Genomic DNA, 13,850 nt, shown 5'->3' on the forward strand with positions numbered 1-13,850 from the left:
AGTCAGCCCAGTGCCGCGTCCAATGGGCCTTAATAAACTGAATTCTTAGCGCGTAGGATCAGACCTTTAAATCAAAATGCTAAATTTTTCGTTGGGGCGAGTGACGATGCAGGAGGGCTGAATGCTGCAAACGGCCCGAGTGTACACCTATCGGCGTCGCTTTCAAGGGCATTGGTGGGCGTGAGTAATTAAAACTGGATTAAGTTTGCAAGGCGCGCTTGCATACGGCACATGCCCTTTGGAGTTCCGGAGCGATGGACAGGAAATGCCGGGGCCTGAATCCCCGCGGCGGAAAGGTGGAACCGAGATCCGCCAGGGGTAGCCAACGTGGTGCCCTCCAGATGGTTTGGACCACACTTCCCATCATCCCTGGCGATTGGCCATGCTGGCTGGGGCTGATGGGAGTTGCTGGCGCCGCATTGGCTCCCTTCGCAATCGCTCTCCCGGTGATTCCCCGAGGGCTGGGCGAAATACAAAACACGCGCACGCATGCAAAGCATTTAAAGCAGGGACGGGGAGGCTGCGCAGCCCTCTGGGCATTGCTGAACTACAACTCCCATCATCCCTGATCATTGGCCATGGGGGCTGAGGCTGATGGGAATTGGGGTTTATCCACAGATCCAAGAGATGGTGTGCTCAATGCCTGCAGAGCCGACTTGAGCGCCTTCTACCGCACAGGGCCCGGGGGCACGTGTGGCAGGAACCGGCTTGCGGGCACCTCGCTCAGAGAAGCGTACCCCCCGATGTGTCCCACCCCGGACTTCGCGTAACGAGATACGAAAGAAATCCCCAGACTTAAGCCGCCTAGTAAGAAACGTGGCTGTTTCATGGATGACATCAGGATCTGAACTCGGCTCCACTCAAGATCCTCTTCTGTTGGAAACGTTTCTCATCTTTGTTCTAAATGCGGGGGCTGATCTAATTTGTCATTTTTGGGTACCGCACGCACAATTTCTCACCCACTTTCCAAAGCTCAGCGGCCGGCCGGTTAGCTCAGTTGGTTAGAGCGTGGTGCTAATAACGCCAAGGTCGCGGGTTCGATCCCCGTACGGGCCAGGGAACGTTTTTGGGAAAGGCCATTAGCTCTGTTAGAGCATCTTCTTTGAATGCAGAAGTTCGCAGGTTCACTTTCCAGACTGGGCTGGAACAGTGGAGGGTCGCTGCCCGCTACTCTGACTAGTCTTTGGCAGGAAGTGGATCATGTTTTGCTTAGGACAGCGATCCACGCTGGCAGCGTATGAGCAACCCAGCTGCTGCTTTGCTAAACAAATGGCGAAAGTGGGCTTAGCCCGGCTGCTTTAAACAAATCCCTTGGCATCAGTTATCTTAGTTCTTCCCTGCATACTCTGTTCCCAAACTTTAAAGGGAGTGGCAGGTTTGGTCATAATTTAGTTTTTCTCCTGGATAAAGTTTTCAATGGAAAATGCTAAGGTTTCTGTGCATTCCTACCTTTTGCAGTACAGAACTACCTGCTTTTAGGTAGTGTATGTAGTAAACGTCTGTTCTGAGAACATCGAAAAAAATATTTTGTCCCTGTGTGCATTTGTATTTCAATAAAGGCTTCTCTTTTCACTTGGAGCCTGCATCCAGTGGCGTAGCGTGGGTTGTCAGCACCCAGGGCAAGGCAAGTAATTTGCGCCCCCTAACCAGTGAATTTGCGCCCCCTAACCCGTGGATTTGCACCCCCTAACCCTAACCCCCAGATGTTGCGCCCGGTGCGGCCGGCCCCCCTGCACCCCCCACGCTACGCCACTGCCTGCATCTTTTACCTTTGGGTTTTTGTGAGGGTAACCTCCAGTCTAGGAACCCTCTTTTAAATTTCTCCAACGCTAGCATTCGGGGCTTGCTTCTCCCCAAACAATGCAGGGGGCTTGATCCGGTTGGGCCAAGAGTTCCTTTGGGGGAAAAGGGTTTCCTTGCATCCAAAATTTCTCCAGGTTCAATTCCCATAATATCCAGGCAGGGATGGGAGAGACCTTGCTCGAAAACCCTGGAGAGTTGCTGATACTGAGGTAGATGGACCAAGAATCCAGTTTCCTATGTTCCAGAAGTGGAACTCAATGTTTCTTTTTGGCTTCCACCCACGAAGTGTCAAAAGATGAACAATTAATGGTTCACAAAAATCTCACTAGGTGTGCTCCCAGGTAAAATACTTTTATTGAGCCTTTCTCCCAGTTTGCTTATGGGGAGGGAGGTTAGGCAACATAAAGCGAGTGTTATCCCCACCCGTTCCAGAGATTTCCCCATCTCTTCTCTTGTTGCATGAAGTCTGCTTTGTTGGGGAAAGATTGGTTGAGTAAGACCTCTCAATAAAATACAACCTGAATTTGCTGGGGTGTGACTGAATCCCACCCAAAATAGTGTGCAGCTGGAAGTGCCCCAAGTCAGTGATATGGTTTGTTTCCTCCCAGCTCAGCAACAGCAGAGTTCAGGGCATTTGGGCAATTCACAATAGAACTTGCTTGTCCGCAGGAAGCCATCGTTGTATCCTCACAAGCCGGGCCACTGTCCAACTCTGCTCTCATGCACCACATGACCAGAGTAGCTGGATCCTGGATTAAGAAACTAGAATCTTAACCAGCATTTATACATAGAAAAAATGGTGGCGGCAGCAGCACAGGAGCTCCTGATAGGCACCTGTCAATCTAGCATGCCACTGTGGCCATTCTTTGGGAGTTTCTGCAGGCTGGTGACACCAACCAGTTACCTTTGATAATATTAGCAGTACACTATCAATTCCCTGACTGCTTTAGGTACCCCACTGTGACTAAGCGGTATATAAATTGCTAAAATAATAAATACAGTGGTACCTCAGGTTAAGTACTTAATTCGTTCTGGAGGTCTGTTCTTAACCTGAAACTGTTCTTAACCTGAAGCACCACTTTAGCTAATGGGGCCTCCTGCTGCTGCTGCGCCACCGGAGCACAATTTCTGTTCTCATCCTGAAGCAAAGTTCTTAACCCGAGGTAATATTTCTGGGTTAGCAGAGTCTGTAACCTGAAGCGTATGTAACCTGAAGCGTATGTAACCCAAGGTACCACTGTATGCCGTTTTTTTAGTTCTAGCCATAGCAACCAAACAAAACTATTTACACATCTCTGCTGCTATGAATTGGAAAACAAAGAATGTTATTCATCTCCTTTCTCACCCTAAACACAGCTGTGTTTTCACAGCCACAGGGGCCTAAAGGAGATTTCTCCCCCAATTGCTAGGCAATTTTAAGCACCCAAAAGACAGGCAAAGCAAGGGTTCAAGGGGCAACCCTCGCCCCAAGCCTGACAGCTGTCAAGAATACTTGCCAGAAGTTTTGATCTGCTATGGGACACCTGTGCCCAGTGAACCATGCAGTGTTTGAATGTCTGCAGATAAAGCTTTGCTAAGCCATCATCTCAATTCATGGTATCTTGTTACTTGCTGCATTCCGAGTTGCACAGCGGAGGTCCTTTACGACTGTAAACACACAGATCCAAATAACTGGTGGTGGTGGTAGCAGTGGGAGGGAGGTCTCCAATTTCATAGTAATTATTTGGAGAAGAAAAAACAACAAATATGGATCTGAAAGGCTCCAGTATTTACTGATCCTGTAATTGCAACCTATATATTATATGGATGCATGTAGAATGCCTGCAATGGTTCTGTAGTCCAACAAAGACCGCTTGGGAGAGACAATTAGAAGTTGAACTGAAAGGTCAGCAATAAGCTGAAAAGGTATTTCTTCACCAGGGATGGCTTGTATTTCTAAAACAGTAGATCTGGGGAGAAGTTAAGCAGGGTAGCTATTGCATAAGGATCTTGTTGACCTCTGCCTTGTCTCAGTTCCGCAGGCCGACATGGTTCCCATACACACCTGACTTAGGAAACGAAGTGCAGTGCAGATACCTCACTCCCCAATCTCAAAATGATGGAAAACTGAAAAGCCAGGGAGATGTGATGATCTCACCTAGGTTAAAGGTGTGGGCTTTTGCAAGTTTGTTATGGGCTAGGGCTTTGTGGATTTGCTGTCAAAGGGTTGTGAAGCTCACATGGTGGTTTGGAAAAGTCCACTCCGTACCAAGGGAAAAGCAAATTACCAAGTTAGGGCTCATCTCCTAGCCCCAAGTTCTCAGCCTCCAGTGTTCTCTCCTCTTCCGCCAGCAACACCGAACAGAAAGGGAACAGAAGTTTCCTGCAATTGGTTTGAGTTCTCAGCCTCCTGTAAAAACTCATCCAGATGTTCCTTTTGCCCATCCTTTGGAACCTGCATCCTCCCCGGGGCCGCCAAACACATAACTTTCTCACGCCGAAATTGCCGCTCAGTTTTTCGCTCCATTTTTATTTGGAATTAGAAAAGTCCACAGTCACCATCATGTGACCTACAGAGTTTGCATATTTCCTTAAACATTAAGTTCCTTTCCCCACCCCCTTTTACTCTCTTTTGTTTTTTTTTCTTTTCTTTTAAGGCCAATAGTGTTCTCTGCAATTTTTATTTTTGTTAAATTCTCTTTATTTCTCCCCAGAAACCCTGCCTTCAAAAATAAACAAAACAAAAACTTGGTTACGTTGCTCCACTATAGCTTTTCTTTTTTTTTTTGCCTTGTCATGTTGACACAGCAAAAAAAGAAAAGAAAAAAAGAGGGGACGGGGGTTAGTTGGGTCGGTGGAGCCACTAAGCTCACTCGCATCTCCACCACACACACACACACACACACACACACACAGTCCAGAAGTCACAGTTTAAAAATCTGGAGAAATTGGGTGTGGACTAGAAACTGAATGAGAGGGAGAGAGAGAGAAGAGAAGAGAAGAGAAGAGAAGAGAAGAGAAGAGAAGAGAAAGAGCTTGGCTCTTAAACTTACTCTTTTGTTCAATGTTGCATATTTTTCCCCTAATGTTTCAAAGCAAGTGCATCTTGAGGAAGAGACGAGGGAGGGGAAAGAGGAAAAAGCGTGACAGAGAAAGGGAGGTTGAAAATGGAAAGAGAAGAAAAGGAGCAAGTCGTAACAGACTCGACACCGGCTTTTGCCAACCTTGCCTGGCGCTCCTTTCCCCCGATGTTTCAGCCAGCAGCTCCCACCTGGGTCAGAGCTGCTGTCCAGAACATCAAGAGGGAGCCAGGTTGGCAAGGCTAGTCTACACTGTGCCATGGGATGAGAAAGACTGGGTGGGGAAAGTGGGGGTGGGAGAGGAGACAAAAGACTGCCGAGTGCCAAAGTTTCTAAGTGCTCCCTGCTTCTGAAGAGCTCCTTCTGGTCACAGGAGCCGGAAGTCTCCTTCCAGAGGTCCACATGCACAGATTCCCGCAAACCTGTCTCTATGGTGCAGCTCAAATCTTAATGGTTTGTCGCCCGGGAGAGGGGCTATTTGCAAGCTTGGAGGAGAAGCGATTAACAGGCAGGCTGGCTGGCTAGGGGGAAGGGGGATGCGATCAAGTTAGGGGTGGCAGTACAAGAGACCTGCCTGTCCTTTGAGTCCCCCTAAAACATTCGGCCCTTCCCCTTGGTTCAGGTGTGTGTGTGGACAGTACAAGAATCCTACACCTGGGAGGACAGAGTCAGAGACAGGGAAGAAAAGGGGTCCTTGCCTCCTCCTTTTTCAGCCAGGGGGGTAAGTAGGGGTGTTACAGCCAAATTTGGCCAGGAGAGACTAATGCCCTGAAATTTGACATGGAGAGAGAGGGGGGGGGAGAGAGAGAAACGAGTTAGTCACATGAGGCTCGTTTCCACTTGTGTGCTTACAAACTGGCCTGCTTTGGCTCGAAGAGGAGAAGGAAAAGGGGGGCGGCAGGGAAGTGGAAAGGGGGCTGGCTATGGCTTTTGATTGGTTAATGGATTGCACAGAGTCATGGAAAGAGAGAGTGCAGGCGGAGGAGGAAGAATCTGCCACATCCCGACAGCAAGAGGAGTTGATGGCGCGAGAAAGCCGCCACGATGCCCAAGGAAGGCGGGAGCCGTGCTTGGCTGGCAGTGCGTCGTCACCGCCTCCCGCCGCCTCAGAACTTCTTGGGGCCCCAGACGGACGTCTGCTTGGGGACCACGCCGGTGCCGAAGACGGGAAACTCTTCGGCGCTGCTCACATCTGGGGCCTGAAAGGGGAGAGGGGGGAGATGTATTTCCTGTTCTAAATGGGTAGCGCATGCCACAAAGACCCTCTACCTTTTGAAGAAGAAAAAGAGTTTGGATTTGATATCCCGCCTTTCACTCCCCTTCAGGAGTCTCAAAGCGGCTAACATTCTCCTTTCCCTTCCTCCCCCACAACAAACACTCTGTGAGGTGAGTGGGGCTGAGAGACTTCACAGAAGTGTGACTGGCCCAAGGTCACCCAGCAGCTGCATGTGGAGGAGCGGAGACGCGAACCCGGTTACCCAGATTACGTGACTACCGCTCTTAACCACTACACCACACTGGCTCTTTGAGCAAGCTGGTTCCGCTTTTGAAAGGACCCCAAGGCACTAGGCCTCATGGGTCTCGAGGTTTTCTTAGCCCCGTCTTCACATGCAGTGCTTCTTAATATTGGCCAAAGCAGGCAGCTTCTAAGGCAGACTCTGTGGCGATGACGGACCCAAGACATACCTTGTTCCCAGACGCGTTCCAGGGGGCATCGCGTACCACAAAGCCCTTGGCCGGGCCCCGGGGCTCCTCTTCCAAGCGGGACGGAGGCTTCATATACGCAGCCATGGCTTCGGTCTCCACCACGTCCATCATCTGTAAGGAGAAGCCTCCTGTTAAAATTGGAGGGTGCTAGCGGAGTCTTGTGCTCAACTCGAGGGCCTCTCAGGATGCAAGACAGATTTTAAAAAACTGGAATAAGGAGCAGTAGCTGCCCTCACCCCCTCAAACCACCAACCACACCCCTACGCTACTTGTGCCAATTTTGCACAAGCAAGGCAAAGCCTCAGGCACTTCAAAGCACCTCACAGGGCTCTCTTTTTTTGCAAGTCCTGCTGGGACTTCAAAGCGCTCAGTCCCCTGACATCATTGTTTTATTTATCATTATTTTCCTTGAATTTTTATTAAAGCTTGAGAACACAAAGAAAGAACAGTATGGAAACATCAAATATCAAGCATTTCTTAAACAGAAAAATTAAAAGGAAATAAAGAAAAGGAAAAAGGAAAGAAAAAAACTCCCGATTCTCCATCTATCAGCTTTAAAAACTTGCATAAAATTCTTACTTCCTAGTAACATTCAACTCTCTTACTTTCCATAAACCAACCTTCAGCTCTGTCCCCCAAAGTCTTCATACCCTGATACCACAAGTTCACTTGCGCAGAAAGCCCATAAGGTTTCCAATCATTAATAAAACAGTGATTATTTTCTGATTAAGCAACACCAGCTCTGCCAACCACCTGACAGCATCGTGACATCAAGGTGACTTGACAGGTGGGCAGCCCTGGCCACCAGTCTAATTTGGCCCACGCACCCGTGACATGGCCAGAACCTCGCCCGTGCTGTCTCTCAGACGTGTATATATAGCTAGAAGGAAGCTCCCCCATCCATCAAGCTGCTTGAGCAGCCCTCCCAGCCATCTCCCTCCTCCTCACATATTCCTCTTCCAAGTTGAGCATGTGGTCTATAGCGTCGTCCACGTTTTCCGGCAGCCCTGTGACCGTGACTCTGTCAGGGTCACTGGAACCCGGTTGAGGGAAGCGGATGTCGACCTGCCAGGGCAAGAAAGACAAGGTCACAAGATTGCACAGTCCAAAGGGCATCGATTGGACGAGCAAGAGCCTGTCCGTCACGATTTTGCTTGCCTGCCATTGTTGGTGGGGCAGACTGCAGAAGGGTCAGGCAACTTCTGCCACTCAAACACAGAAAAGCCACTGGCAACCCTTACCCGAAACTCCTCCATAAGCTTGCGGATGGCTTTGCCTCTCCCGCCAATGATACGGGCGTGAACCCGGTGATCCAAGCGGACATCTTCGCTGACCATCTCCTCAAGGTCGGCTACAATTTTCAAGATGGCGTCCCGGGCCCCTTCGGCGTTCTTCTCGTAGCCGGTGATCGTGATGAGGTCCTGGACCCGGGCGGGGGAAGGAGAAAGACCGAGACAAAAAGACGGCGGGACTGTTAGAAAAGCTTCATTCCCTCACCACTACAGATTGAGGGGAGCGGGAGGGAACCCCACAAATGGGCATCACTTTGACCAAATAGGTTTTATACAAAGTTAGGAACATGGAAATCTGATTCTAAGTGAGGCTATTATTTATCAAACTTCTTGCTCGCTTGTTACTTCTGGAGGTCTCCAAGCAACTTACATTTGGAAAAGATAAAAATATATCATACAGTGGTACCTCAGTTTTCCAGCATCTCAGAAGCCAAATGTTTCGTTTTTTGAATGCCGAAAACCCAGAAGTAATTGCTTCCGTTTTCAAATGTGCCTTGGAAGTCGAATGGCTTCCACTGCGTGTTTTTCAATTTTCTCCATACACTTTTTCGACCGCCCTTTGTGCCTTGGTTGTCAAACGTTTCAGAAGTCAAACAGTCTTCCAGAACGGATTACGTTCGAAAATTGAGGTACCACTGTACCATAAAGGTTAAAGGACATACAAAGCGTTAAGCTTTTCAAAACGTTCCTTTTAAATGAATTGCGGAAGGAGGGCTTATTGTGTCGCCTTTGTTTTCATTTTTATTACGTATTTTGTGTTTTTCACATTGTGATTGTAGGTTGTGAACTGCCCCAAGATCTACGGGTATAGGGCGGTAAATAAATTAATAAATAGAAATAAAATAATAAAAAAACCAAAACAAATTGCAGCTCTACTTATAAGCGAGCATACACAAGTTTTATGAATGTGGTGGAGCATTACGGAGCCACTCTCTGGGTCCCATAATCCCCCTGGGTAGAGGGGGCCAGCGACACACAGCAAAAGAAAGGAGAGAGACTCACCTGATTCTCATCCCCCTTATCCGGGAACTGGATGGTGACGTCGTGGTCCTTCCGGATCTGGGAAATGACCGCCCCTTTTTTGCCAATGATCTTTGGGTGGTATTTGGGTTCCACGCTCACTGTCAGCTTGAAGCCACGCAGCGCCTGGGGAGGAGAGGGAGAGGGAAGCCGGGAGTTACTGGTTGGCCTCAGGAACCCATCCCTCAGTACTCCACGCAGAGCTCTGGCGGGTGGAAGCGGTGCAGCTGGGAAGCCAGTGGGTTGGGCGTGTTTATGTCTTGAGGTGCTGGGCTCTGGCAGTTACCCGGTCTTCCTGCTCTGCCTGCAGCTCCCTGACCCTCTCCAGGAGTCCGGCCCTGGCCCGCTCCACATTGGGGACCAAGCCTGTGATCTTGATGACGTCCGACTGCTGCTCAGGCTGGGGCACCGAGATGTTCACCTGAGGAAAAGGAGAAGCGTCACTGTCTTTAAAAGAAAGGCCGTGCAGGCTGCAAAGCTGTCAGGGCAGGGGACCTACGGCCTAGCGTCATTTCCTACCTTTCCCTTCAGATAAATTTATAACCCAGCCCAAACAACTGTGTATACAGAACATTTAAATCAATCGCTAATATGCAAATATAATGTTCCCTGCTCTGGGACGAACGGCGCATCTCAAAGGCTCCCATTAGGCTTTCAAAGTGTTCCAAGTTAGATGCAATGTTCCCAGGATCCTTTGCAAAGGCCTGTTCTCAGAGTGGTTATGAAAGTCCCTCCCTCAGGTGCTCCACAGAGTCCTTTCCTACAAACTACTTTCTGCTGCTGCCACTGGAGGAAGCAGCAGGCCTCTCCCTTCACATCTTTTCTCAAGTACAAATACCGTATTTTTCGTCCCATAGGACGCACCTAGTTTTTTGGGGGGGAAATAAAGGAAATTTCCCCCCCTTTATTTCCTCCCCAAAAGCAGATCGGGGAAACTGAACCAGGTTGAGGAACAGCGGGATGGCGGCGCTGCGCCTCCCTGCTGTCCCCCGAGCTTGTGGGGCTGGCCCATGTCTGCCCCGCGCGAGGGGCGCTCTGCATCAGGGCGCCCCTCGCGCTGGGCAGCAGGCTGCTATCCGCAGCGTGGGGAGCTTTGCGGGGAACTCCTGCAAGGCTCCCCACGCTGCAGATGTCTGCCGGGCGCGGGGGGTGCTCTGCTTCAGGGCGCCCCTCGTGCTGGGCAGCAGGCTGCTATCCGCAGCCTAGACATCCCTGCGGGACCTCCCGCAGGGCTGCCTAGGCTGCGGATGTGTTCCCGAAGCCTGGAGAGCTAGAGGGATCAGTGCGCACTGACCCCTCTCGCTCTCCAAGCTTCAGCAAATGCCTGCATTCGCCCCATAGGATGCACCCAGATTTCCCCTTCATTTTTGGAGGGGAAAAAGTGCGTCCTATAGGGCGAAAAATACGGTACACCAAACATGAGTGAATTATATAAAAATATATGCATGCCTTGGAATCCACCCAGACTAAAACAGGCAGCTAAACACACCTATAATTAAGTAGCATAATCTTCAGAACAAAAAGCCTTTACAAACACACAGTTCTAGTTTCCTGATCTAGCTTAACTGCCCATTAAGTTTTATTCTTTTAAATATCATTTACACTGCATAGAAAATGCAGCAAGATGGAAGACAAAATACAAAAACAACAACATAAGACCACCACCACCACCACCACGAACAGCTTGGTTTTGTTTTTTAAAAAAGTCCACGCCCCAAAGGTCTGTCTGGACAGCAGCTTTGAAAAGGTGCCCTAATGGAGGCAGAGAGGAGCCCTGCCCGACGTCTCTTTGGCAAAGAAGAAGAAGAGGAGGAGGAGGAGTTTGGATTTGATATCCCGCCTTTCACTCCCCTTCAGGAGTCTCAAAGCGGCTAACATTCTCCTTTCCCTTCCTCCACCACAACAAACACTCTGTGAGGTGAGTGGGGCTGGGAGACTTCGAAGAAGTGTGACTGACCCAAGGTCACCCAGCAGCTGCATGTGGAGGAGCGGGGAAGCGAACCCGGTTCCCCAGATTACGAGACTACCGCTCTTAACCACTACACCACACTGTGCCTCAAGGCAGGGTCTGCCACACTAAAGGCTCAGTCCTGGTTCAATGCTGGCCAAACAAAAGGGTCTCCCCCAAAAAGAGGTACCTAGGTTTAACTTTCTAGTGTTGGGTAACTTGGTAAATTACAGATGATTAATGAGCCAACTATTTTTTTTTAAAAAAAAGCTCTTAAATCACCCACCAGTCCTCTTTAAATAAGTGCTCAGCAAACTATGTACCTTGGAAAAGCCGCTTGCTGTGAATTGGGCGCAACCAAAATTTTCCCCAAAAGGGCTTTCGACATACAGTCATACCTTGGGTTAAAGTTGCTTCAAGTTGAGCATTTTCGGGTTGCGCTCCACGACGACCGGAAATTAATGGAACACGTTGCTTCCAGGTTTCGCCGCTCACACATGCGCAGATGCTCAAAATGATGTCACGCGCATGCCCAGAAGCGGCGAATCGCGACCCGCGCAGACACGGGTTGCGTTCTGCTCTGGATGCGAGCGGGGCTTTGGAACGGATCCCATTCGCATCCAGATGTACCACTGCACGATATTTGTTTGCAGTGCCCCCTTGTGGGCAGTGCCCTCTCTGAAAGCAACAGGACAGGGTTGCTGGCGAGAGACACAAACACACATTTTGCAGTGCGCTTGTGTCTTCATCCCTTCCCCTCCTCTTCTCATACTTCCTTAGCTGTGGCAGGGTTAACGTAGATGTGCTGCTATCACGGGAACCTGATCTGTCACAAGGAAGCCCAGGGCTGCCACGTGAAAAGCAGAGCAAGCTTGTTTTCTCCTGCTCCAGGGGGTAGGGCTGCAAGTTACAACTTTCTGACAGTAAGAGCTGTCTGACAGGGGAATGGGCTCCCTCAGGAGCTGGTGGACCCTCCTTCCTTGGAGGTTTTTAAGCAGAGGCTGGGTGGCCACCTGCAATGGATTTCTTTAGTTGATATTCCTGTATTGCAGGCCGTTGGGACTGGATGACCCTTGGCATCCCTTCCCACTTTACGATTCTGTGAGTCTATGATTTGGCCCCCTAGCCAATCTGGTTGCAGACCACTGAAGCTTCCTATACCATCGACAGCGAACCCAGAACACACACACACACACACAGCATTTAAAGGAAAAGGTATGCCCAGTGCTTTTTTTAAAAAAAAAATGTTTAGGGGTACTCTCATTTTGACTCAAGGAAATCACCATTTTATCGTTCAAATCAGCAAAAATAAATATACAGTCATACCTCGGGCTACAGACGCTTCAGGTTGCGCGTTTTCGGATTACAGATGCGCCGAAACCCGGAAGTACTGGAACAGGTTTCGGCGCTTGCGCATGCGCCGAAGCGCTAAATCGCAACCTGCGCATACACAGATGTGGCGCTGAGGGTTGTGAACGTGCCTCCCGCACGGATCACGTTCGTAACCCGAGCGTCCACTGTACAGTAAATGGACAAAAGTAGAAAGATTCACAAAATGAATCTGCATCCCCCCCAGGAAAAAAACATTGAGTATGCCAAAGGCAATGCTGAGGCCACAAACAGGGCTGGAAGGAGGACCACATGTTCCTACCTCGTACTCCTCCATCATCTTGCGAATGCCGGCTCCCTTCTGCCCAATGATGTAGCGATGGAGGTCAAAGGGGACCTCCACGTCCACTGTGATGGGAACCAGAGCCTGGAAGGTTAAGAAGAGTAAGGATTTCTGCAGGGAGCTTCAGAGTTGTTTTGGTGCTCCATGTCTATAGAGGCTCCTTTTTATTTTATTTACTTTTATTTATTGAATTTATATACCGCCCTATACCCGGAGGTCTCAGGGCAGTTCACAGAAGTGAAAAACCGACTGAGCAAGGCTGGAGAAACACATGTAGGCTCACAACCCTGGATCAGGCCCCGCCTCATCTTTATGGCACTTTTGCACCTACCCTACCCTGTATTTGTCAGGAGCTTGGCCTACACTCAAGTAGGACCCTGGCAGAGACACATGCCCGACTGGCATGTTCTCTCCCTCCTGGTCAATCGTTCGGGAGCTTCAAAAGCTTTCTTCAGCCTGAACATCACAGCGACTGATGCCAACAGACATCGGCACACTTAGGGATCCGCAGAGTTTGTGCATCATGCGTGACAGACCGCAGCAACTCAGCATTTTGGCTAATCTACTTTATTTACATATAAACACACACGGAGCACTGCAACATGACTCCCTCTCTCTCTAGCATCAGACAGCAAAGAGAAAAAGAACAAAGGACAATAGTCCCACTTCACGGAACACAGTAACACAAACATCCTGTCTCCATCACTTCCCACTCTGTGGAGTCAAAACATAACGTCATGTGAAAGACAACAATCCCATGACTGCAATCATGGAGCAGGAATTCTAACAGTATTAGGTAGGGAACACACCTTGTGATCTCGCTCCCTAAGAACTGTGGAAGGCGGGAACCCACATGGCGAAAAGCACAAGGGATCATGCCATCTCCGGATGCTGGGAATCGCACCCAGCTTGCAGTCTTCCCAGAGGCAACAGGTCGGCCGCTTTGAGAACAGGAGGCTGGACTAAGTGGGACCCCAACAAGGCTCTGCTTACACTCTCACGGTGCCGAAGGTAGCACAACCGAGCAAAAAAGTCCAAATCAAAACACTCCCTATGGGCAGGTTGCCCTGACTGGGCATCCAAAGAACAATAAGGTCCCCAATATTTTGCCGCTTTCCTGCAACTGTATACTCAGTTCAGGGCTTGACCAAATTCCTCCCCTGCCATGAACCTGCCTGGGCCTCTGTATTCTCAGCATTGCCCAAACTGATGCACCTTACAGCTGTTGCTGGACTGTGATCCCCCTCTCTCCCCATCATCCTTGACTATTCTGGTCAGGACCGATGAAGAGCTTCAGTCCAAAACATCAGGAGGGCAGCAGCTTGGAGAAAGCTGTCTTAGGATTTAGA

The 13,850-nt window shown here is 49.6% G+C and overlaps 1 protein-coding gene across 2 annotated transcripts in view; it reads right to left on the reverse strand.

Annotated features, from left to right (window-relative positions):
* Nucleotides 1-4,292: 4,292 nt before the first annotated feature.
* The window catches only part of LOC309516818 (vigilin-like), a 55,681-nt gene continuing 46,123 nt past the window's right edge, over nt 4,293-13,850 (reverse strand). For both annotated transcript variants that reach the window (XM_082195736.1, XM_082195737.1), the window contains 7 exons: nt 12,481-12,585; nt 9,168-9,302; nt 8,864-9,007; nt 7,811-7,990; nt 7,518-7,634; nt 6,549-6,680; nt 4,293-6,061 (listed from right to left, as the gene is read on the reverse strand). In XM_082195736.1, coding sequence (XP_082051862.1) covers nt 5,969-6,061; nt 6,549-6,680; nt 7,518-7,634; nt 7,811-7,990; nt 8,864-9,007; nt 9,168-9,302; nt 12,481-12,585 — 906 coding nt within the window. In that variant the 3' untranslated portion in view covers nt 4,293-5,968. The remainder of the gene's footprint in view (nt 6,062-6,548; nt 6,681-7,517; nt 7,635-7,810; nt 7,991-8,863; nt 9,008-9,167; nt 9,303-12,480; nt 12,586-13,850) is intronic.

This window comes from Podarcis vaucheri (genome assembly GCF_965113315.1).
Source record: "Podarcis vaucheri genome assembly, chromosome: 13".
Classification (NCBI taxonomy): domain Eukaryota; kingdom Metazoa; phylum Chordata; class Lepidosauria; order Squamata; family Lacertidae; genus Podarcis; species Podarcis vaucheri.